The following is a 24,925-nucleotide window of genomic DNA, read 5'->3' as shown; positions in this document are numbered from 1 at the left end:
ACCCGAAACGCCCCGCGCCCGGCCGCCGCGCCCGGCCCACTCCCCCCTCCCAACCCCCAGCGGTCCCAGCAGGTGGAGGCACCCGGCGCGAGCGCTCCCCGCTCCGAGGGCTCCCTCCGGCTACGCGCCGCGCCTATCCGCGCGGGCGCAACTTTCTTAAAGAGACAGGTGGCCCGAATCCGCGTCTACCTGGTGCCCCGACTCGGCCTCCTGGCCCGTCCCCCCTTTGGGGAAGAGAGGGGGCTGCAACAGATCTCCACACCACCCACCTCCTTTTCCCCTGGGCAGTGACGGATTGCAAATTTTAATGCACCCAGCATCCTTTTGCAACTTAATTCTTTTGGCCTAAATCACCCTCCCACTGCTCCTCAACGCATGCTCGCAGGAGTGCAGCTGGGGCCACTGCTGGCAAAGTTTGAAGAGGGGTGTCCCTACCCCTGCACCATACCCCACCCGGAGCCACGGGGCGTGCAAGGCTCGCTGCTGGTGGGAAACGCCCGTTGCAATCCCCTTGACCCTGCCCTGTAACTGACCCTTGGGGAAAAGCCCCCCGCACAGCTACTGCGCATGCTCTGAGCTGGACAGCTCCAGAGAGGGAAATTTAAAAACGGTTCGAGCTGCGACGGCGGCCAAATTGCAGAACGCGAGGGGCGAGCGCGAGGGAGTCCCCTTCAGAAACCCCATCCCGCCCCAGGAGCGCCTGCGGCGGCGGCCCAGCGAGGATCGGCTCCAGGTACCGCCTTGCAGGGTTGGCTTTGCTCCCTCCTCCCGGGCAGTGCCCTGCATTGCGTTTCCTGGGGGGAGACCCGGGGCAGGGGTAGCGGGGGGCTGCCTCTCTTTGCCCCCTTTTTCTCCTTTCCAGGGGTCCTTGATGACGTTGGGGGCGGATCTGAGAGTCTAGTGGGTTTCTGTGTTCGTTTCAGCCTCAGAGTTTGAGAAACTTAGGGAAGATTTCTTTTCAAGGTTAAGTTTGTGTGCAGCGGGGGCTGAGGAGGTGGAGTGGGGAGTCGGGTTGGGTTTCCAGCAAGGGCATGTGGCATTTTTGAAGGCATTTCCAGGGCGGGAGCCCTGCGGAGATTATTCCCTTTGCAAGTGGGAATTTGGCTCCCCCAGAGAAACATACATGACACATCAAACTGTCCTTTTTTGTTTATTTTTTCCAAAGTGGTCAAGCCGAGCCGTGGTTGAAAACACTAGGCTTGGAAGGGAATCAGGTTTTTCTGATTCCTATTTTGCAAGTCCACATTATCCAAGACTTGACATTTGGATTCTAGAGGCTTCCTCTGCCCTTCCCCCATTAATTTGAAAGAACCTGGAATTTCATTCTATTCTCTTCATTTGCTTCTAAAGCCCTGTAGAATTGCCCTGGGAAAGTGACCTGTGACACCCAGGAATCCTCTAGTACTTTTTTTTCATTTATCTTTATTGGAATACAATTGCTTTACAATTTTTTTTTTAAAGTGTTCTGTTAGTTGTTTGAGCTCCATCCTTCTGAACTGTGGGAAAACTGAGTTTTCTGCCCTGTCCACATCGTTGCTGATGGGAGCTTTGTTTTCTGCTTGTCTTTTCCCCAAGGAGATGATAGAAAGTGACATCTCATCCATGATGTCAGGAATTATTCGAAACTCAGGGCAAAATCACCACCCCTCTCCACAGGAATACAGGTGAGGGCTTCAACAATAACAAATGATATCTTTTTGAATTGTTTAAAGTGTTTATGTGCTGGTTACGGTTTCTGAAATTGACCAAGAACTATGGTTACATTAAATTCTGTGATTTTGCAGGAGAGCTAGAAGATTTTGGTTTCGAAGGTGGTCTCTCTGAGGGTGTGTGACTTGTGGCGTGGGGCAATGGGACCACTGAAAGCCTGCAGTTTTTTGTTCCCTCCTGGGTGAGAGGCTGGGCAACTGGGTAGATGTTAAGAGGACAACAGCAGTTATTGCTTCTCCTCCAGTGGTCTTAACAGGGCTCCAGGAAATGCCCCCCAAGAAAGGAGAAAGGGCTTGTCCAAGGTCACCAGCAAAGGGAGGGAGGAGGAGAAAAAGGAAGTGTCGCAGCCTCTCTCCCTTGAGCCACTGAAGGGCTGCCCTGGTTCCCAGTGCCCCACCCACAAGGCAAGTACCGTGTCCATGGGTAGAGGGGGCACAGCCCAGATTGTGGAGTGGGGACAGGACAGGGGCTGGCCTGGGAAGAGCAGGCTGTCACGTCAGCTCAGCCCTGTTTCCCCAGCGGCTGTCTGACCTCCCGGAGCCATTGCAACTCACCAGCGGTGCCTTTGGCGAAGACCGAAGCCCCCAATTAGCGGGTGGCTGCTTCCCGAAGGCTGTGAGCCTGAAGGCTGCCTTCTGAGGCCCGAATGAGGCCACACATTCAAACAAATATTTGCGGAGAGACTGCTGTGGGCGGGGCTGGGACCCCAGATGTGGGCCAGGCACACAGCAGTGTGTGGGCACCTACTGTATGCCCAGCTTGGGAGGCTGCTCAGATGAGCCCCCATTGTACAGGTGAGGAAACTGAGGCTCAGAAAAGTGAAATGGTTTTCCCAAGGTCGCACAACCAAAGACCTATGGGCTTCCTTTCTGCGCTGAAAGGGTTTAAATTACGGCAAGTGGGCTGGGGACAGCCTAAGGGTTAGGAGCTTGGCTCTGGAGTCAGTTAGAATCCCAGCTTCTCTGGTTGTGTGGACCTCTGAGCCTCAGTTTCCTCATCCATGAAATGGGGACAGAAATAGTACCTACTGCATAGACTTGTTAGAAAGATTAAATAACAATTTAACTCTATCACTTGCCAGCTATATGATCTTGGAAAAATCCTGGGGGTCCAGCTGTTCCTTTCCACATGGATTCAGGGCTGTTTTCTTATGTTAAACAGCATAAACAGAAGGCAGAATAACAAAATAACAACAACAACAATAATAATAGCTGGTGGTTTCTTAACCCTTTAGTACCTGCCTGCCCTGTGCCACAACCACCCTATGAGAGTAGCACTCTTGTGCCCATTTGGCAGATGAGGAAATCAAGGCTCAGTCAGATTAAGTGACATTACAAGATGATGCAGGTAGTTACGGGGACAGTGGGGACTCGAACCCTAGGCTGTCCCACCCAGAGGGTACCATGACCACCGCCCCCCCCCATGCCCCACTGGTGAAGAGCGCATGGGGTTGGAACAGAGCAAGTTTCTCCACCACCTCACAGCTGTGTGACCCTGGACAAGTCACTGCCCCTCTCTGTGCCTCAGTTTCTTCATCTGGGAAATGGAGCAATGAAAGAGCCCAATTTGTGGGTCACTGGGAGGATCCTGTGCTTCCATCTAGAAATGGTGTCCAGCCAGGCCTGGGGTAGAGTGCTTTCTCATGGAGGGGAGATTTTATGATTATACAGAGACTCCCCCACCCCTTCCAACCACTCCCATTTTTCTCCCTGAATAATAGCCCAGGAGAAGTTTATGGGCTTCTCATTCCCCCTCCCACATCTCCAGAGAATGACTCTGAGGACCACTCAGGCTGCTAGTGCAGCCTGGTTCCAGCCCCCTTGCAGCCCTCCATGCAGCTGCCTGCCCCTCCATCCCCAGGGGCTGAGTTTGGCCGTTAAGCCTCAATGGCTGTGTGCAGGGAGGGTGGGGGGCGTAGCAGCTGGAGGCAGCTGCCCTGTCCCCAGGGAGCTGTCGAGAGTCAGTGGCCCGGCCTAGACAGCAAATGGGCAGCAGCATCCCGCTAACAACAGCTCGTGCTCAACGTGGGTTCGCTGCTTTCCCCTTGGCTCTAAACTAGGAGGGAATCCACTCTTAGGGGCACTAGGAAATAATGAGAGTTATTAAGCACTTACTGTGTGCTAACTCCTTATTTTAGAGGTCAGATCTAACAACCTCCTTTTACAGATTGGAAAACTGAGGCCCAGAGCTGCAAAAGGAGGCAGGCTGCTAGCTCCTCGGAACTTCAGCTTCTCCCAGGGCCGTGCGGCTCAGTGGTTATCATTACAGAGCCTTGTGCCGGGTGTTTATTCCCCAAACCCTCAGTCCCTCCTCTAATAAAGGAGGTGACTTTGGGCAAAACCCTTTCCCTCTCTGGACAGTGGTTTTCTCATCAGTGAACCACAGTGCCAGGCACACAGTAGATACTTCATAAATATGCACCGGATGGAGAGATGGATGGATAAATATCACATGAGAAATAGCACATCCACGGAAACTCAGGGAAGTTTCACTCTCAAGTGATGACAAAGTCCTGTCCCGTGGACCAGGGCAGGCGGACACCACCTGCCTTTCCTCTTAAGCCTCCCACTGCATTGACTGTGGGGGACGGTTTACCCCCATTCCAGAGTGGCTCCACCCATAGGTTGTAATCTCCGTGGGTGAGGGGCTCCATATGGCAGGAGCAGTGACCATTGAGCATCTTTACAACCCTGCACCCTTCAGGGTGTTCAGGGTGGCCAGAATAGCTCCTTAGCCCACCCTCGGACAAGGAAAGAGGGGTAGCCTTCGTGGGGTGCAGTCCTCCTTTGGGGTCTTGTGTTTCCACCCCTAGAAACACGCACACAGCATGCCCACGCACACCAAGTCCTGAGCCAAGTTCTAAAAAGGAAAGAGTCTCTTTTCCAAATTCCTAATCCAATCATGTCACATTGCGCTCACTCTTGGCCCAGTTGGGAATTTCTAAGCTTGCTAAAATGGCATTAGATTTTCTTTTTCCTGTAAACGGTTAGGAAAAATATTACAAATGATACGTTCGCTAAATAAACAGCTCCATGAAATGTTTAATCCCTTTTGTGTAAAGGTTGGATTGTAAACAAGAACAGTTGCTAACGATGTAACAATTTCTTACTGACCATATCTCCAGAAGGCAGGTAAAACCTTCTGGTTATAATCATAGCGGACGTGCCTCTCTGTACTGCAGGGATGCTGATCTGACACCCCACTCCCGCAGAGACAGTATTTTCTTGGCAAACCCCTCCTAGGAGCCATGAAAGGTCAGAGGAAAAAAGAAAGAAATGTGGTTTGAGTACCTGCCTGGTGCCCTTTCTTACAGGTTATCTGATCTTATCCTCACAATTTCCCTTTGTGGTGGGAATTCTTATTCCATTTTACAGATGGGAAAACTGAAGCACAGAGATGTGAAGTGACTTGCCCAAGGTCACACAGCTACAAAGGGCTTGAGATAGGACTCGAACCCCAAACAGGTGTTCCTTCCACTGCACAATTGCTGTCTCAACTCTGAGAATTTCCAAAATAGGAAATAAAGGGTTAAATGTGGGCTCTGCCCTGAGAAGGCAGGAGTAGACAAGAGAGTTAAAATTAATGAGTGATCTCAGGAATCTATGCCATGGGTAGATACTAATGGCACTAGTCATTCCCGTGGATGGAAACACTGGGAGATGTTGGACTGGTCTCGGAGGGCTTCCTGGGGGAGGTGGTGTCTAAGCTGGGCAGGAAATGAATAGAGATTGGGGAACACAAGATGTGTTGGAGCTGAACTGGGCTGGACTGGGGGGGGGGCTCCCTCTTCCCTTTCCTACTCCAGCACGTATGGAATAAATGCCCACAGGGTGCCTGGCCCTTTGGTGGGTGCTGAACAAAATAGAGAGCCTCTCCATCCTTGCCCTCCTAGAGTGGAAAGACTAGAAACATGTATAAATGAATATACCTCATGGCAAAATGCTAAATGTTCTGCAGACACAACACAGGAAAGACCACCAGGGGTGGGGGTGACCAGGGAGGACCTCTCAGAGGAGGGAAATTTTAGGCTATGGCCAGAAACATGAGAAAGAGCCAGCTGTGAATGAGTGCATGGAACAGCATTCCGGACAGAGGGAACAGCATGTGCAAAGAGAACATAGAATGTTTGGGGAACTGAAAGATGGACAGGTTTGCTAGAGGAAAGGGGAGAAGGAAGGAAATGGCCAAGGACCAGATCATGGCAAGGAGCTCGACTCTTACTACCCCGATGGATTTTAAGGACAGTGACAAGTTCTAGTTCTAATGTCCCTTTTGAAAGGTGGCTCTGAATTCTGGGTATGAAATCCATCCATTCCACAAACACTTGCCTAGCACTCGAGCCACATACTGTACCACGTCCTGCAGTGATTTACCTACCCTGAACCAGGAAGCAGGCCAGGCCCTTTTATCACCTCTATTCTACACCTGAGAAAACTGAGGTTCGAAGGCATTGAGTCACTTGCACAAGGACCCCCATTAGGAGTGGAGCCAGGACTGGAATCCAGGCCCCCCCTGGGCTCACCCCATCCAGTGCCCTACTCTCCCGGCTCATCTTCCATCCCTCCATGGGATTAGCTAACACGGCTGATCAATTAAGGATATTGTTAATTAATGTTATCAGCTTGGTCCCCTGGCCAGTGCAGAATGGCAGCCATGGACTCCAGTTGTATCTCACTTTGCCCAAGGCTACCACAGAGTCCCCTGACCAGTGGCCCCATCACCATGGAGGCACCCTGCAGCCTGATCCTTCTAAAAATAACGTGATAATGGTTTGCCCTTCCTGCTTACGTCTTGATTTGTTTCAGCCATACTGGCAGAACATCGAGTGAAGAGGCTCCAGCGTGGGTGGTTTAAGTCCCAGCTCCTTTGCTGACATGCTGTGTGGCTGAGGGGTATCCCTTCCTCTCTCTGGGCCTCAGCCATCCCATCTACGAAATGGGCATGACAAATAGCCATCCCACAGGCCGTCAGGAGACGAGGGAGATGCAGACCTAAGAGGGCTGGCAGGAAGGTGGGCATGCCACGGGGCAGACTCCCCCTTCTTTGAATCCCTAGGTCAATTAGAAAGTTCTCTCCTTGGAGAGAGGGAATTGTGTCTGTCTGCCAGAACAGGGCCTGGCAGGTAGGAGTTCAGGAAAAATTTGTGGAATGAAGCTGGTGCTTCCTGAGTGTCGGGTACTCTGCACGTTGACCTCCCCATGGAGCCCACTTTACGCTGAATCCATACTCTTCGGAGGATGTTGACACTAATCTGAACCACTAGCACGCAATACACATTGATGGGCTGGGCGCCCTACCTGAACTATCTCATTCAGTCCTTACAGCCACCAATGAGATGTGTGCAGGCGTTAGCCCTCCCATTTTACAGATGAGCAAACTGAGGCTCAGAGAAGCAGATGACTGCAGACAAATCTCACAACTACTAAGTGACTGAGTGGGATTCAAAGCCAGGCCTGGTGGACCCCAGAGCCTACACTCGTAACCAACTACACTGAAATGCTGCAAAAATGAGAAACACGGGAGCCAGGGCCCAGGCTTTCTAGCTGAGATGGGCTCAGAATGTAGCATTACGGAGGGCAGGCCTGGGCCTTCTGATAAGCCCAGAACCTTTAGAGCAAAACTCATTACAGGAAACACAGGTAAAGTGATAAACATGGAGGAAGCACTTGAGAAATGGCAGCCCCATTATTGCACTGACAAGAAAGGGTTATTGCTCTGATGTCGACTTTCCCGGGGTACCACCTGGCTCCTAACCAGGGTCTGCCACCTCTCAGACCCTCCATGCCGCAACCCCCTCAGAATGGGACTGTACCCTTCAGCATTTCACTTCCCGGCAGAGGTGGGCTGCCCACCTCTACAGTCTTCCACCCCACGCAGGTGGTGTGTCCCAGTGGCCGCCCCATGGAGATGGAAGGGGTTCAACCCCCTTGTGTTCCAGATGGGGAAACTGAGGCCTGGGGAGGGTCAGGCTGGAGGTGCTGAGGCCAGTACCTGGGGCCACTGCCAAGAGGCTGCTGAGGCGAGTTCACCTGGCTTGGCCTCACCTTTCCTATCTGTGAAAGGGGATGATGATGCCCTCTAGGGTGTGTGTGTGTGTGTCTGTGTGTGTGTGTGTGTGTCTGTGTGTGTGTGTGTCTGTGTGTGTGTGTGTCCGAGCTTTGAAATGAAGTGCCTCCTGTATGGGCGGGGAGCTGCGAGTGAACCCTTTTATTCAGAAGGGGACTCTGGAGTGCTACCTAGGTCTTTTTCTTTTCTTTTTGCCCCCAAAGCTTTCTATTCACTAATGAGGAGCCCCTGCTGGTGACAAATCCTCCACTTGGTTTGAGAAGGATGCATGGCCAGGGGTCCCCTTTGGAACCCTTGAGGTAATAGTTGAACCTGCTTTTTCAGGTTAAACTGAAATCAGATGCTTCATCTGATATGATGCTTAAATGAACTCTTAATGTGTTCTCAACAGCCCCCTTAGGGTAGGTGCTATTATTATTATTCTTCCCATTTTATATGCAGGGAAACTGAGGCCCAGGGCAGGTGATGGTCATACAGCCAGGAAGAGGTCAGGCCCGGGCCCACCTGTCTTGGGGTTCACACCCGCTCCTAACCTTGGGGTGCTACTCTGCCTTCCTAGAGCCCTAGGACCAGTGGGACCCTGCGGGAACTTCTACTCTGCCAGTAATGCTTTATAGAGGGGGAAACGGAGGCCTGGAGAGCGAAAGGGGCTTTCGCCCAAGATGTTAGAACTTTGGAAATGCAACCAGGGATTTAGCTGCAGGCTGCTCCCCTGAGTTACAGGGTCTTTGTATCAAAAGGAACCTTGGAGGTTGCTTAAGGCTCATCTTTCATCCAGCAGGGGCCTGACAGGCCATCCCTTGGCTCCTACTTGCATGCTCCCAGGATGGAGAGCTCACTACTTCATGAGTTGCCTTCTATGCAGCTCCAGTTTTTACAGAGCCCTTCCCCATAACTTCCTCACTGATGGGTGGGTGGGGTGGAGGACCCTTTTACACCCACATCTAATAAAACTCAAACTTCCATGAAATCAGCTCCTTAAATGTCCAAATCCAAATCAAATGTCCAGTTGTCTTAAGGCAAGGTAGAAACACCACAGATTGTTCCATCCAGATTGAAGAATGTTCCAGAAGGCTGCCGCCTAGTAGGATGCTTTGCGATGATGGGAATGTTCCACATTTGCCCGGTCCACTGTGGAAGCCACTGGCCACGTGTGGGCACCAAGCACTCGAAATGTGACTGGCATGACGAAGAAACTGCATCTATCATTTTATTTAATTTTAGTGAGTTTAAATTTAAATAACCACCTGTGGCTCCCGTCAGGCAGCACAGTGCCTGGATTTTCTAGAACTCACAGAGCACATTTCTTCAACTGTTCCTTGTAGGGCAGGGAGAGAGGACGGTGGGGCTGTAATCAACCCAGGCTCTGGCTGGGGGACCCTAGACAGGCCTGTTTCTCCTGGGCCTCAGGGTCCCTACCTGGCAAATGGGAAGGTAGTAATGGTAACATACCTCCCTGATCAGGCTCTCGTGAGGATGACGTGAGATCAGTCACTTCCATTAGGGACAAGGTGCACCCCAGGGGCTCACTCAGCCCAACCTGTGTCCACAAGCTGTAATAAGATTCAATTTTATTTAACTATAAAATTAAATAAAATTACACTGAGTCTTTCACCCCCGCCTGGGCCCCGGGGGCAGTGGGGGTGGGACATCTAGACAGCCGGATCTGTTTGCTCACTTGTCCAATCTTTGAGCAATTATTAAGCACCCACTGTATGCCCGGCCCTGTGATGGGCTCTGAGTGTGTGGCCCCTGCCAGGGTGCAAGGGTCCTGCTTTAGCATCAGCACCCAGCAGCGAACTTGGCCCCTGTCCCGGCCTCCTCTTTGCCAGACCTGGGGCCCCCCAAGATCTGGGAGTGCAGCCCCTGTCCTCCCTGGGGACATCAGCCAGTTTCAGAAGGTGGAGGCTTGTGGCCCCCTGGAGCTCAGAGAAATGGGGGCTCAAGTGAGGGGATGATGACAGGTCCAGAGAAGGAGAAGGGAAGGCATCCTTTGTGAAAGAAGAGAAGATACGCAGGCACAATGGAGGGTGCTGGAGGAGGTGGGAACATTTGGTACCCTGGGGCCCAGGGCCCGTCACACACTACACCCGTGTCAGAGCATGGGGTCACCTGAGCTGGCAGAAGGGTGTGGCGGGGGCCATGGCTCCCCAGCACTGGGCGTGTGGGAATTACCTGGGCGCGGGAGCATGGGTTAACTGCTTCCATCCCCTGAAAGCCTGGCTCAGTGTCTTTAAATAGTGCTGACACTGGGGACACAGGAATGATGGGTGAATGAGTGTGTGGGACGGAGACGGGTCTGCAAGAGATCTGGGGGCCCTGGATGCCGCATCAGAGAGAGATGGGACAGGAGAAGAGGATGGAAGCCTCTTGTGAGCGCTTTGCCTCTGTCATTGTTACCCCACTCTGCAGAGGAGGAAACCGAGGCTCAGGAAGGTTTGGAAGCAGGTCTGATGTCACCAGGCAGGACAAGTGGGGCCAGGACTTCATCACAGGGCACCATTGACACAATGACAGAGAGAGAGAGACAGAGAGACATACACAGAGACAAACACAGAGATACCAGCAAGGAAAGAGTGGGAGAGAGTCAGAACAGAGGGACGGGGGTGAGATAGGAGCGGGGGCGCGGTGGGGAGAGCAGAGGGAGCAGATGCAAGGAGCTGTGTCTCTGAAGTTTCATGGTTTCGTTCTCCTTGTAGCTTCCTCTGGAGGTGACCCTGGGTGGGGAGGCATCAGCGACATGGTGACCTGGGGCTGGCTCTCCTCCTCACCCAGAGATGCAGAGAGTGAGTAGGACAGGTCTTGGGAGATCCCAGGGCGATGGGGCTAGGTTTGCCTCTTCCTTTGCATTGCGAATATCCCATCATTTTCCAGCAGATGAGAAACCCACTCAGGAGACTGACACAGGGTGTCTCTGTCTCTGTCTCTGTCTCTCTCTCTCTCTCACTCTCACACACACACACACACACACACACACACACACACACACACACACACACACACACACACACACACACACTCCAGGGAATAATCCCAAACCCTCGCAGATGACAGGATGGTTCACAAGCCACTTGGCCTCCACACCAGCAAGCCGGTCTCAGGCAGGGTATAAGATATTACAGCTCATATTATCATTTGTGCCCATTTTATAGGTGGGAAAACTGAGGCTAGGGATTAAGTGCCTTTCCAAGGGCTATGGCTCAGAAGCCACGGTGGCTCCTGAACCAAGGAGTCTTTCTCTTGTCACAACTGCCAAGGATCCCATGGTTTATGCCACTTAAAATGAAGTGCTAGGAGAGGGCAGGAATGGGGCACACGGGGACACCTTGATGAGGGGATTCTAGGCATTGGTAAGGGAGAGGTTTGGGGGACCTTTACATGCCACCGTGGACAGGGAGCTTTGTGCCTCTTTGCAAGGGCAGAGGAGGGTGGGAGAGGAGACAGAGATGGTCAAGGCCCCAGGCCCGGCAGTGGGTACGGGACACTCCCATTTAGGCCCTAGAGCATCACCTCCTGGTTCCTGTGACACACAGTGAAGAGGTGCCTGGATGCCAGGTGAGCCTAGGGGGCAGCAGGACATAAGCCAGGCTTGGGGGCCCGCAGACTCCATCACAGAGCTCTGGGGCATCCACAGCCATCTCAGGAGACCAGCAGGGCCAGCTGGGCCAGACACATGGAAGCAGGCATTCTGGCCTGAACTGGAGGGGGGACCAGACCACCCTGGGATGCCTGAGGCAGCGGGGGAACAGGACCTGGCTGCCCACCCCCAGAATGAGCAGCAAACCCCCAAGAAGGGAGAACGGGGGCCAGGCCTGTGCCAAAAGTTGAACACACACTGGCTCATCTGATCCCTGCAACAACCCAGGGAGATGTGGTCTGTTCCTCTCCCATTTTCCAGATGAGAAAATGGAGGCTCAGGGGCCGGAAGTAACTTGTTTGAGGTCTCACAGATGGGGGGGTGGGTCATAAGGACTTGAACCCAGATCCATCCAACCAGAGCCTGAGCTGTGCCGAAGCCCCTGCCACACCCCCTCAGGGCTGCCCTCCCCCCCGAGCTTAGGGAGGCACTAAAACACAGCTTCCCAGGCCCCACAGCCCCAGGGTGGGATTCCAGGGTCTGGGATGGACCTTGGGCTCTGCATTTGAACCAGCCCCTGGGTGATGGTCATTCACACAGCCCCAGCTGAGAGCCCAGGACTCAGGGTGGGGCATCTGCCTGAGAGAATATCAGGTTCTCTGCCTGTGGTGCTGCAGGTACAGCCCAAGATGTCAGCAGATAGACCCGAATTCGAGTCCTGGTCACAATTTTGCTTTCACCAGTCTGGCCTCAGTTTCCCCATCTGTAAAGTGGGGCTGTCTGTTCCCTATCCCTGTCCTGAGGCTGTCTCAAGGACTCAAGGGGGCAGAGGACAGCTAAAAGTGACAGTCAAGGACAGCTGGATGTGACAGTCACTGTCAAGCAGTTCTCTGGGTTGGTGGCCTGGGGTCAGCCTGTTTCAACTGGCCAAGCAGGCATTTAAGTAGTGCCACTGTGTCCTGGGCTACAGGGTGATGGGGGGGCTCAGGGCCAGCCCTCAGCGAGCCAAGGGGCAGGATGTGGGCAGAGGGATGGCAAGGCAGGACTCACTGGCCCAGGGAGCAGTCAGGATGCAGAGGGGGTCCCTGAGCTTGGGGTCTGGGTGGCAAAGACTTCCCGGAGGAGAAGGTACTCCTGGGCTAGGAAGGGCCACATGGGGAGCCCCTGCCCTGGTCGTTTCCTGGAGTATGACATTGGAAGCAAACTGCCTCCTTTCTCTCGGCCTCAGTTTCCCCATGGGTAAAATGAGGGGTGGGGTCAGGTGATGTCTGAGGAGACTGGCATTAAGAGGCCAGAAGACAGAGTTTGAAGTGAGCCTCCAGGGATAGGCACAGTTTGGGTGGGGGAGGAAGAGCCAAAAGGGCTTTCCTAGCATGGAGGTGGGGCCATGGGGTGCTGGGGCTGCTGCTATGAGGGAAGGGGAGGCCCAACAGGGCTTACAAACAGCAGGAAGAAAAGAAAAGAACGATCAGAAGAGCACCATTAACTCAGCCCCTACCACACGTGCAGCTGTGTGCTAAGCAGTTACATTATGTGATTCTCACTCTGGGGGAAATAAGCTCAGAGCATTTGTGAGCTCGGGGCCTCAGTTTCTCCATCTGTAAAATGGGCACATCATGCAGCCCAGCATCTGGCATACAAGAAGTGCTCAGTAAGTGGAAGCCGCTAGTGGTAGCTGCAGCAGGGGCAGGTCTGTGTGACCCCAGAGCCCAAAGCTTTGATATATTTCCAGTCCCCTGAGGACTTGGCTAATATTATCATTAACATTAATATTGATATTAATGACAGCAAAGTCAGACATGGTTCCAAGTCTTTTCATGCAACTATATGTTTAATCCTCAGCATACCCTATGTGATAGGAACTATTATTTTAGCCCCACTTTACAGATCAAAAACTGAGGCTCTGTGGTCATCCATTTACAATGCTTGGTGTCAGTTTATCTCTTGTAAAAATAAAATACAGTGCGTGTGTGTGAAAAAAAAAAGTGATATGAGAGAAAAGAAAAAAAAAAGGATATAAGGTCTTTCTAAGGTTACCCAATTAACACTGTCTCTCAGTCTTTGTATTAATACTCCACCTATTTCCTTGTGCATTAAACTTATAGTTATTTATAAATTCTTAATAATTGTTTTTGTGTAGTTCACAGCTTTCACAATCATTAGTTATTGTGGCATATTACTTCTGTACTAATAAATATACATTATTTAAAAAAAACAAAAACAAAAACTGAGGCTCAGAGAGGTTAAGTCAGTGGCCCAAGGGCACACAGGTAAGTGAAGATCAGGATTAGAGCCTAGAGTCCAAGCTCTTAACCAACACATAATCTAACAGATTCACCCTGCCGCCAGAGATCCTGCTCCGTGGTGATGCCCAGGAACCTGGTGTGTTCACAAGTCCCCCACCATTCGGGGGGCTCTGATGGGCCCCCTCTTGAGAAACCTGCCACCAGGGCCTCATTTCCACTCCTCCCTGAGGCCCCAGAGCCAGGTAGAGCAGCAAGGGCACTGGGGAGCCACAGCAGGTTACTGAGCGGGAGTGGAGCTCGTACCACCAGATGCTGGGAGGTCGGCTGGCCGTGGGGTGAGGAGGAGCCTGGGTGGGGGCTGGCCAGGCTCCCCCGACAGCTACAGCGGGCGGCACGTCAAGCCCTGCCCCTCAGCCTCACCCCATGGTCTCCACGGGCCTGACGGGACAGATGGCATCGCCCAGGCCTGGCCTGTGGCTGTCACTTGTCCAGATGAGTTATGAGTGGGTCAAATGGGCGGCAGCCGGGGGGGCTGTAAAAACAATTGCAGGGAGACCCCAGTACAATGGGAGCCACGTGCCATGGGGGCAACAGTCGTTTGTCACACAATGGGCCGCCAGGGGACAGCAGCCGGGCCAACTGCTGCTACGGACACGGACCAGCCGAGTTTTCAAATCGTTTCCAGGCCCTGTTTTCCTACGAGGCAGCCAATCACCGGGGCAGCCGGGTGGTCACCTGATGCCAGCTTGGTGGGCTGAGGGCCCAGGCCCGGCTACAACCGAGCAGCGGGTGCCATGGCAACGCTAATTGTGGCCCTAAAACACAAGGAAAGAGAGAGCAGGAGAGATGGGAAGGAGGGGGGAAGAGAGACAGAGTGAGGGAAGGAGAGAGAACACAGGCCTGAGGCAGCCACGCAGATGGCAGGAGCGGGTGGAGGCTGATGCCCCAGCTGGGTCCACGGTCACGTGCAAGAGAAAACCACAGGCTGCGTCCCTCTCTCTCTCTCTCTGAGGCCCCAGGACACCTAGTTTTGAAACCTGGAGTTTAGAATTTGGACGATGGGCCTCTGGGCAACAGACCAGAAGGCGCCTGGCCTGCGGGGCCGCAGGTGTGCTGGGTGTGGCGTGGGCTCCTGGCCGGTTTGCAGCCACATTATAACACGGGCAGGATGCTGCTGTGAGGCCCAGGGCCCTGGAGCTGTGGGGCGAGCATGACTTCAAGGGCACCGGGGAGCCATGGTTACCCCAAATTGGGGTACCTGCCTGCTGTCCTCGATGGGCAGACTTTTTCTTTCCATAGAAAGCTATGCTTTTGCTTGTGAATCAGTTGAGGGTTGGTGGGTGTGGGTCCTAACTGGAACCTCCAGGGGCTGCCTGGGGTTACGGTGAACAGTTCAGGCTGGGCTCCCAGGCCCACCCCTTCCTGTTCTGTGTGGCCTTGGGCAAGTGACTCAGTGCCCTGAGCCTCAGTTTCCCCATCTGTGAAATGAGAATAATAGTAGCACCTGCCTCATCAGGTGACTGGGGTGTTCCGTGGGTTAATACCTGTGAAGGACGTGATTCAGTACCTGGCACATAGTAAGTGCTCAACAGACATTAGTGCTTATTACTTGGGGGTAGGGACTGAGTAAGACGTGTTAAGTGAATAAAGGAAGGGAAGATTTGAGGGTGTGCGATCTGGCTGCCAAAGGGGGATCTCTGGGAGTGGGTAGATTGGAGGATTAGGGTGGCTTGGGGGAGGTGAGAGGCTAAAGGGGGTGATTCCAGAGATAGGCGAGCGCCCCGAGAGCTGGCCTGAGCTCCCCGCCCCTGCCCGAGCTCCTGCCCCTCCCCGCAGGCTCCTGGCCGCCACCAGCAATGATGACCTTCCTGGGGACCTGCAATCACTGTCGTGGCTCACGGCCGTGGACGTGCCGAGGCTGCAGCAGGTGACGAGTGGCCGTGTGGACCTGGGTGGCCCCAGTGCGCCACACGCGCACCCAGGTAGGCGCGGGGGCGGGGTGGGGTGGCGGGGGAGGGGCGATGCCCAGCACTGCCATCCACCACTGTGTGGCCGTGGCCAGGTCACCCTCTCTCTCTCTGGGCCTCTGTTTCTTCCTCTGTAAAATGGGACTAACTCTACCTTCCCCAGGGGGATGTGGTTTGTTCATAGTCATCACTGTGTGCCAGGCGCTGTGTGAGCTAAGTTTTCAGCAACAAATAAAGACAGACCTTCCCTTACCCCTGTCCATCTTGAACACCTAGAGCAGTCAGCAAACGATGGTCTCCGGAACCAAGTGCAGCCTGTGGCCTGTGGCCTTTGTGTTAAGATTGCTTTTACATTTTTCAAGGGTTATTAAAAAACAAAGAAGGCAGATGACATGGCTGGCAGAACCTAAAGTATTTGCTGTCTGACGCTTTACAAAAGTTTATTTCATTTACCTCTAAAAAGTAAAGAAGTACTTTGAGGGGGAGGAGAGATAAATTAGGAGTTTGGGATTAACATATACACACTATCATTGATTATATATAAAATAAACAACAAGGACCTACTGTATAGCACAGGGATCTATACTCAATATTTTGTATAACCTATAAGGGAAAAGAATATGAAAAAGGACATATAGATATGAATCGCTTTGCTGTACACCTGAAAGTAACACAACGTTGTAAATTAACTACGCTGCAATTTTTTTTTTTGGTTGCACTGGGTCTTAGTGGTGGCAGGCGGGCTCCTTAGTTGTGGCCCGTGAGCTCTTAGTTGCGGCATGCATGTGGGATCTAGTTCCCTGACCAGGGATCGAACATGGGCCCCCTGCATTGGGAGCGCAGAGTCTTATCCACTGTGCCACCAGGGACGTCCCTACGCTGCAATTTAAAAAAATGATTATAAAAAAGATTTTTTTTTAAGTACTTCGACTTCTTCCAAGAAAGTGCTGAGCTCAGGACCTGGCACACAGTAGGTGCTCAGTAAATGGCAGCTAGTTGCAGTCAAAGCAAGTGGATTAAATGTTTAGAGACACAGAAAGTGTCAAAGAAAAACAGTCAACAAAAACAATCACTGCAGTGTATGCACTAGGCAGCCTTCCTTCCCCAAGACGGAGGATTAACTGTACACAAACACTGGGTTTGCTTCTGTCCTCTTATGAGTGGTTCTCAAGTTCCTATATTTTATAAAGCTATATTCTTAAAATAAAACACAGATGCTACAAGCAGGAATATATTGTTCTCACAGACTTCTGTATTTCTGTGCTAAAATTAATGGAATCAGATTTTTAGATAAGTGTAATTTTCTCTCCAGCAGACCAAGTGGTTACATCTGAATTGAATGCCTGTCAGTGATCAAAAGAAACTCAAAAAATGGACCAGAGAGAGGCTTTTGGTATTTAAAAATAAATATGCCGTGGTAATTTTAAGCCAGAAAAAAAAAAATCACCACAGTACATTAAAAGTACCCGTAGTTGAAAAATTAATGCCTAGGAGTCAGTCTTTCTTTCTTTCTTCCTTTCCTTCCTTCCTTCCTTTCTCTGTGCTGCGTGTGGCATGTGGGAATCTTAGTTCCCCGACCAGGTATCGAACCCACTCCCCCTGCAGTGGAGGCACAGTCCTAACCACTGGACTGCCAGGGAAGTCCCCAGGAGTATGTCTTTCATTGGACAAATTGTTCTTGGCCAAGTAGCAGGGGTCAGCAAACTTTCTATAAAGGGCCAGTAAATATTTTAGACCCTGTAACCCAGATGGTCTCTGTTGAAACTTTCCAACTTTGTCACTGATGTGCAAAACCAGCCATACACAATATGTAAGTGAATGGGTGTAGTGTGCCAATAAAACTTTATATAAAAAAACATGCTGTGGGGCTTCCCTGGTGGCGCAGTGGTTAAGAAGCCGCCTGCCAATGCAAGGGACACTGGTTCGAGCCCTGGTCCAGGAAGATCCCCCATGCCGCGGAGCAACTAAGCCCATGCGCCACAACTATTGAGCCTGTGCTCTAGAGCCCATGAGCCACAACTACTGAGCCTGCGTGCCACAACTACTGAAGTCCGTGTGCCTAGAGCCCATGCTCCGCAACAAGAGAAGCCACCACAATGAGAAGCCCGTGCACCACAACGAAGAGTAGTCCCCGCTCGCCACAGCTAGAGAAAGCCCATGCGCAGCAACGAAGACCCAACACAGCCAGAAATAAGTAAATTAATTTAAAAAAAAATGCTGTGGGCCAATTTGGCCTAGTGGCCAATAGTTTGTCAATCCCTGATCTAGAACCCAAGGGACAGCTGTGTGACCTTGGGTGGGTGCCTTCCCCTCTGAACCTCCTTCCTCATCTGCAATGAAAAGATAATAAAACTGCCCTCATAGGGTGTTGTGAGGACTCGATGCAGAAGGTACCTTGCACACAGTAGATGTTCCGTAGATGTAAACTGTGAAATAAGAAAGCCCCTTCCATCACTGCACACCTCCTGCGTGCCTGTCACTATGCCAGGTGTTTGGAGCACTGAGTCACATAAAATAAGGTCCTGGCTCTCAGGGAGCTAAGGATCTGGTCAGACAGAAGGACAAGGCAGACAGACCAAAGCACAAAGGATGAGCCCAGGTGGCAGCCAGAACTCAGAGGAGAGCTGAAGGCCCCAAGGCAGGACCACCTTGTACATCAGCTTTGCTGGATTGGAGGTGGCTACCTAAAGTCAGGCTGGTGCAGTGAGAATCTGATAGATGCGATGTCTGTCACAGGCCCAGCACAGGAGAAGGGGGCACATCTGCTATCCCTGAGCTAACGCTTGGCAGAAGAGCAGATAGGGGCCGGCAGCTGGTAGGAACCCACTCTCCCCCACTATACCCAGGAGTAATTTGTCAAGTACCTACTATATGCCGGGCCCCAAGGGTGGGGGATGGCTCCACTCTCTGCAGGTGCCCAGGGACTGGGCTGTCCCTGCCCGCAGCCACCATTCCCCCAGCCTGGGCATCTCTGTGCTTCCTTCATCCAGGTGCCTTGGCCAGGGCAGCTGACCTGCACGTGGGAGCCGCCGCAGGTGCCCTGCTCCATGGCCCAGCTGGCATGGCCCCCCAAGGCATGCTGGGTCTGGGTCACCTGACCAACCAAGGAGCCAGCGTAAGTGCCACCACAGGGGTCAAGGAGGGAGGGGGGTGTCCGACAGGGCTGGAGTCCACCTTGACCCTCTGTCTCCTTCTCTCCCGGCCCCAGCAAATGAACCAGTTCCCTGTGGGGGGCCAGCCCGCATCCAGCCTGCAGGACCCGCCACAGCTGTACTCTCCCACCTCCCAACCACAGTTCCCGCTACCCCCGGGCGTCCAGCAGGTACCGGGGGCTTGGAGGGGCCCTGGACTCAGAGGCAGACACTCCTCACTTGGACTGGCGAGGGACTGTTCTGAGCCTCAGTTTACCTACATGGAACATGAGAATAACATGCTTCACCATGTCATGGGGTTGTCCATTCGGCTCCCCCGAAAACCCTGCGGTGGGCGGAGACAAGATGGTCTGCTGGGGTTGTGAACCCTGCATCTGGTTCTCTGAGGTGGGGTGGGGCGGGGTCATCGTGAGTGACTGATGCTCTCTCTCACCGTCTCTCTCTCTGCCACTCTTCCCCGTCCCCACCCGTGGGAAGTGCGCTCCTGTGGGCCTGTATGGTTCCCCGTTTGGGGCACGGCCTCCCTACCCCCAGCCCCGCATGGCTGTGCATTCATCTCAGGAACTGCACCCCAAACACTACCCCAAGCCCATCTATTCATACAGGTGAGGTCCAGGGGGGCTGGGGCTGTGGGGACCTCAGGGAGGAGAGGGGTGAGGGCTGCCTTGAGGGCACCTCAGACAGCTGGGTGTGGTGGCCCAGGCTTCCAAGGGGGAGGTTTCGGGGAGTGGGGGACCCCCAGGTGGGACCCGTTCGTAGGAAGGACCGTCATGTGGTCAGTCAACCCCCAGGGTTGAGAACCCACCCCAGACACAGAGCCCAGCACTCCACTCTGTCACTCACAAGCTGTGTGGTCTTGGGGAAGTGGCTTGGCCTCTCTGAGCTTCAGTTCCCTCTGATGTAAAAAGTCATCAAATAATAGTATTATGTACCTCACAAGATTTTGGGGAGGGGGGTAAGCAGCCTAGTGGAAGTCTAAAGGCCCATTAGTTATGGGAAATGGATAGAAAGGAGGAAGAAAAGACAAGGTTTCTCAAATCGGTACCAATGGCTGAGCTCAGGGTCAAGGTCAGCGGGTGGGAAAGACATAGGGCCAGGAAAAGGTATCAAGAGCTAACACTATGTGTAGGGACTGGTACCGGTAGGATTAAGCAGGGCCAGCTTCCTGGCAGAGGAGGCTTAGGCTGTCAGCCTGAGACGACTTGATGCCTGGCCTGCCCCACATTTTGCCTCCAGCTGTCTGATCGCCATGGCCCTGAAGAACAGCAAGACAGGCAGCCTGCCTGTGAGCGAGATCTACAGCTTCATGAAGGAGCACTTCCCCTACTTCAAGGTGAGGGGCCCAGCCAGGGTAGGGATGTTGGAGTAGCTCTGGCCTCTCCCTGGCACTGCTAGAACCCAGGATTGGCCCCGGGCCAAACGGGACCACCCTTTTAGTCCCCTAGTTATGTCCATAGACACCTGCAATGTGCACTCACACAGACATGGGCCAAGAAATCCAGAAAGAGAAGGGGGCATTTGAGTTGGGTTCTGACGGATGAAGAGGAGTTCACCAGGCATCCCAAGGGGCAGAGGGTAGAGGGCCAACCTAGTTATTCAGCACAGATTCAGTAAAACATAATGATGCTAAACACAGACTTGGTGAGAACCTTTGCCTCTCTGAGCCTCAGTTTCACCCTCCGTGCCTCAGTTTCCCCCTCTGTAAGACAGGGAGAATGATACCCAGCCGGCAAGGTTAGTAAGGATCTGCATGTAAAGGCACTGGCAGCTCCTGGCACCTGGTTGACCATTAGTAAGAGAGAGAGAGAGAGAATAAAATGAATAGGGTATGAGGTGCATTGCAGTATCTGGTTACCTAACAATAAAGTATGAGCATTTATAAAAATGATCAGCATTTAATGCACTCGACCAGTTATCCACATATTAGCATCATCTTGCTTGCTTCCTGAGTGGGAGAGAAAGAGCGGGAGATCTGGCAGCCCTGGGCCTTGTCCTCATGTCTTAACCACTGCCCAGAGCTAAAGTGCAGCTGACCCATGTACCATCAGGGCATGGACCCTCCCGTTTGCCACTTTGCCCCCCTGCTCTCTCTTGTCTTCCTGACTCGAGGTTGAGCATTGGACACTGACATCGTCCCCCTGCCCCTCTAGCCCTGAGTCTGAGATCCCCAAGGAGAGAGAGGATTCAGAGGGGCGTCTCTGAAGGGGTCTCCCACGGGCCCACTTCTCCCCACAGACGGCTCCCGACGGCTGGAAGAACTCAGTGCGACACAACCTGTCCCTGAACAAGTGCTTTGAGAAGGTGGAGAATAAGATGAGCGGCTCCTCGCGGAAGGGCTGCCTGTGGGCCTTGAACCTGGCCCGCATCGACAAGATGGAGGAGGAGATGCACAAGTGGAAGAGGAAGGACCTGGCTGCCATCCACCGGAGCATGGCCAACCCCGGTGAGGCCCGGGTGCCCCGCCACACACACACACACACACACACACACGCACGCACGCACACACACACACACACACACACACACACCGGCATCCTGCCCATCCCACAACAAGCCCAGTCACCATGGCGGGGACATGGGCGCCTGGTGACCGTCCCCCCTCCCCTCCCCCGAATACACGTCTCCTCTCCATCCCTACGTGGTGGCTGGTCCATTGAAGGGTCTGGTCAGAAACGTGAACAGCTGTAGAATCTCGCTAACAACCCCAGTTTCTCCCACAGACATGTCGAACGAAACACCCATGGGAAAGCACGGCTTCCTTACCTTTCTTACCACATCAGTACAGATTCCCAAAGTAACAAAACAATAATACCCAGTGTGGGCTAGGATGTGGAGAAATCAGCATCATCATGTACAATTGCTGGGAACGTAAGCTGTGAAACTTTTCCAGGGCAAAGTAATGTAGCGAAACTTGGTCCTCCAATTTGGTCCACTTATTCTACTCATCAAAGATTTGATCAAAAGGTTTAGGAACAAAGTTATCCATCATGAAGTGATTTCTGATAGTAAAAAATTGAAAGCAATCTAGACATCCTGCAATAGGGGATTATTTAAATAGATGTAATGTTATACCATGCAAGTATTAGAGATAAGAATATTTTGGGAATATAAAGAAATGCTCCCAATACAATAAGTGAAAAGAGGCAGGTTATGAATCAGTATACACAGCATGGTCACATTCTAAAATTCTAAAATATATCCACACCCATTTGTGTTTATGTGTGTGTGTGTGTGTATACATATATATACATACACACACACACACACACACACACACACACACACACACACACGGAAGAAATATACCAAAATCTTTACTGTGAATGGAGAGACCACTGAAAATTTTTATATTCTTCACGTTTCTCTATTTTCCAAATCTTCTACCCTGTTCGTGAATTACTTTTAGATTAGAAAAAAAATATTGTACCCGCTTTTTTTTTTTACTTAAGAGATGGAAGCTGGGGACATACAAGTGACATATGAATGGAAAGAGTGACATGGGAGGCTAATGCCACCCAGCCTTAGGAATATTTGGCCTGGCCCTGTGAACGTCATCGTGTTTGAGGTTTGAGTATCAAGGGGGATGGGAGTCTAGCTCAGAGATGAACAATTCAGTAAGATGGGGAGAAAGACCATAGCAGGACCCACTAGGCCCTCAGCTGAGAGCTCCGGGGTCTGGTTCGAGATCCAGGGCCCATCCTGACACATATTTGGGGTGACGGCTAGGGCAGGCCATTTCACCTTCTAAATTCCAAGTGTCCTCGTTTCTAAAATGCGTGCAACCCAAATAGATCCTGGGACCCTAGTGATCCAGTCTCAAAACTGTGTTGTAGTCAATGAGATACAAGCCAACAACCAAAAAGAATTCAAGAGTAATTTGCGTCTTGTTCTATCCAAGAGCATTAAGGAGGATCCGAGTTTCGATCCACAGCAACGCTTCATGTCTCTTTAGCAGCAGGGAGTGGCTAGGACCCCTTGTATGTTAATAAATTTTGTCCCAATCTCGTGGGATTTGTAATCTCTGCCTTACCTCCCTCTCGTAGGGCTGTGATGAGGTTTAAGTGAAGTCCTAGAGTTACGGAATTGTCCTGTAAAACACTGTCCCCATGGGAGGAGCCCATGTTATCTGAGACTCCTCTCACTCCTCAAAGTCCCTATGCAATCTGTGATTTCATTGCACTTTCACAACCCTGTGCACAGTGCGTGATGCCATCTCATAGATGAAGCGGCTGAGGCCTAGAGAGTCCAGGAGGCTTGCTAAAATCACTGGGATTTGAATCCAGGCCTGGGCTGGGGCCCAGAAACTGTAGGGTGGCTTCTGATGAGTGACCTCTCCCACTTGCCTGCAGAGGAGCTGGACAAGCTGATCTCGGACAGGCCAGAAAGCTGCCGACGCCCTGGCAAGCCAGGGGAGCCTGAGGCCCCCGTGCTGACCCATGCCACCACGGTGGCCATGGCCCACAGCTGCCTGGCCGTCTCCCAGCTCCCACCCCAGCCACTGATGACCCTGTCCCTGCAGTCGGTTCCCCTGCACCACCAGGTCCAGCCCCAGGCACATCTCACCCCAGACTCTCCTGCCCCGGCCCAGACCCCACCCCTGCATGCCCTGCAGCACCTGAGCCCCAGCCCCCTCCCCCAACCCACCGTGGGAAGGGCACCTGTGGACTTCATCAACATCAGCACCGACATGAACACCGAGGTGGACGCCCTGGACCCCAGCATCATGGACTTCGCTCTGCAGGGTGAGGCTGGAGGAAGTGGGGGAGGGGCACAGAGGGGGGAGGGGCAGCCCAGGGGAGGGGCAGCCCAGGGGAGGGGCAGCCCGAAAGGTCAGGGAGGGCAAGGGAAAGGAGGGCGGTCTGCATTTACCCCACAGCACGTCCCTTCAGAAAACACTTCCCAACCACCTGATCCTAGCAAATTCCAGCAAGCATTTAGTTAGCACTTGCGGTATACCAGGCCTTGTGCCAAGCACTTCAGAGGCACCATCCTGCAACAGTCCTGGGAGGCCACTGCCATTTCATATTCCCATTCTGCCGATGAGGAAACTGAGGCCAAGAGGAGTGAAGTCACTGGCCTGAGGTCGCCCGGCTAGTAAGTGGCAGAGCTGGGATTTCAACCCGGGCCTCTCTGACCCCAAACTTTCAACCAGGAACTGCTTCAACCTGCATGTGCCAACCTCGTGCCAGGTCACACTCTGACCCACATGGTCATCCTCAATCCACGGGGAACGAATGAATGAATGAGCAAGGGGAGTTCAGGCTTCAGTGAAGGCTCATAAGTCATCTGTTCGCTAACACTGGTGCGCCTACTGTGTGCCAGCCAACGGCCGAGAAATCCTCTGCCCTCAAGGAGTTGCGTGTCTAGTGAGGGAACTGGACGAGGTATCAGGTTAGTTAGTTAGCAAGTTAGTCAGTTATAGCTGTGAAATGGGTATGTTTGAACTGCCCTGCTTCTCCGCCTGGATTACCGTGCAGTTAAAACGTGCTGGGAAAATCACGGTTTTGTCCCCTGGCTTTGACCATGATGGTGCCACCTAACGAGGGCCGAGCGTTTCCCACTCATCGCCTAGTTTCAGCCTCTCAATCCTAGGCGGTGGGTTCTCTGATCATCTCATTCCCTCCCGAGGAGCCCAAGGCTCTGAGATGGTAGTGACGTTCCCAAGGACGCCCAGTGGAGAGGGAAGGGCCGGGAACGCTGGCTCCTCCATGCTGTCCTGTGACGCGTGACTTTAAACACCACACGTGGTCTCTGCCCCAGCCCTAAGACGGCCTTCGAACTCGGGTCCGTTTGACATGAACGCTCTTGTCTTTGAAAGGGAACCTCTGGGAGGAGATCAAGGATGAGGGCTTCAGCCTGGACACACTGGGCGCCTTCGGAGACTCCCCACTGGGCTGTGAGCTGGGGGCCTCGGGCCTGACCCCCGTCTCCGGCGGCAGTGACCAGTCCTTCCCAGACCTGCAGGTGACCGGTCTCTACAGCACCTACTCGACCCCGGACAGTGCGGCCACGCCAGCCGTCACCTCCTCCTCTCAGTACCTGGGAGCCCCGGGGAACAAGCCTATAGCCCTGCTTTGAGCCCACAGCCTCGCCTGCCCCAGAACCTGGGCCCAGGAAGGATGCTCACCGAGCCGGTGTTCCTGCAAGAAAGGCCCCTCACCCTCCCACAGGCCTCTGAACGGTCGCTGGGACTGCTGGCCGACAGGG

General features: G+C 52.9%; 2 protein-coding genes across 2 annotated transcripts in view; one reads left to right on the top strand and one right to left on the bottom strand.

The window, feature by feature from the left end:
• Nucleotides 1–24,925, bottom strand: part of MYO1H (myosin IH) — a 143,921-nt gene that overhangs the window by 115,284 nt on the left and 3,712 nt on the right. The window lies entirely within an intron of this gene.
• Nucleotides 1,579–24,796, top strand: FOXN4 (forkhead box N4). The gene is made up of 9 exons (XM_030860946.1): nt 1,579–1,664; nt 15,436–15,581; nt 18,557–18,681; nt 18,775–18,888; nt 19,196–19,323; nt 19,955–20,051; nt 20,954–21,161; nt 23,068–23,460; nt 24,537–24,796. Exons 1-9 carry the CDS (start codon nt 1,579–1,581, stop codon nt 24,794–24,796), a joined length of 1,557 nt encoding a protein of 518 aa, XP_030716806.1.

The sequence above is a fragment of the Globicephala melas genome, chromosome 13 (assembly GCF_963455315.2).
Source record: "Globicephala melas chromosome 13, mGloMel1.2, whole genome shotgun sequence".
Taxonomy (NCBI): domain Eukaryota; kingdom Metazoa; phylum Chordata; class Mammalia; order Artiodactyla; family Delphinidae; genus Globicephala; species Globicephala melas.
Note: the sequence above shows the minus strand (reverse complement) of the source record. Positions and strands in the feature narration are given on the sequence as shown.

Bases quoted from the DNA above. Each gene is read 5' to 3' on its own strand.
- FOXN4 (XM_030860946.1), top strand. From the start codon at position 1,579: ATGATAGAAAGTGACATCTCATCCATGATGTCAGGAATTATTCGAAAC. The intron at 18,682-18,774 runs GTAAGTGCCACC...TCCCGGCCCCAG, and splicing joins TGACCAACCAAGGAGCCAGC to CAAATGAACCAGTTCCCTGT. The intron at 20,052-20,953 runs GTGAGGGGCCCA...TTCTCCCCACAG, and splicing joins AGCACTTCCCCTACTTCAAG to ACGGCTCCCGACGGCTGGAA.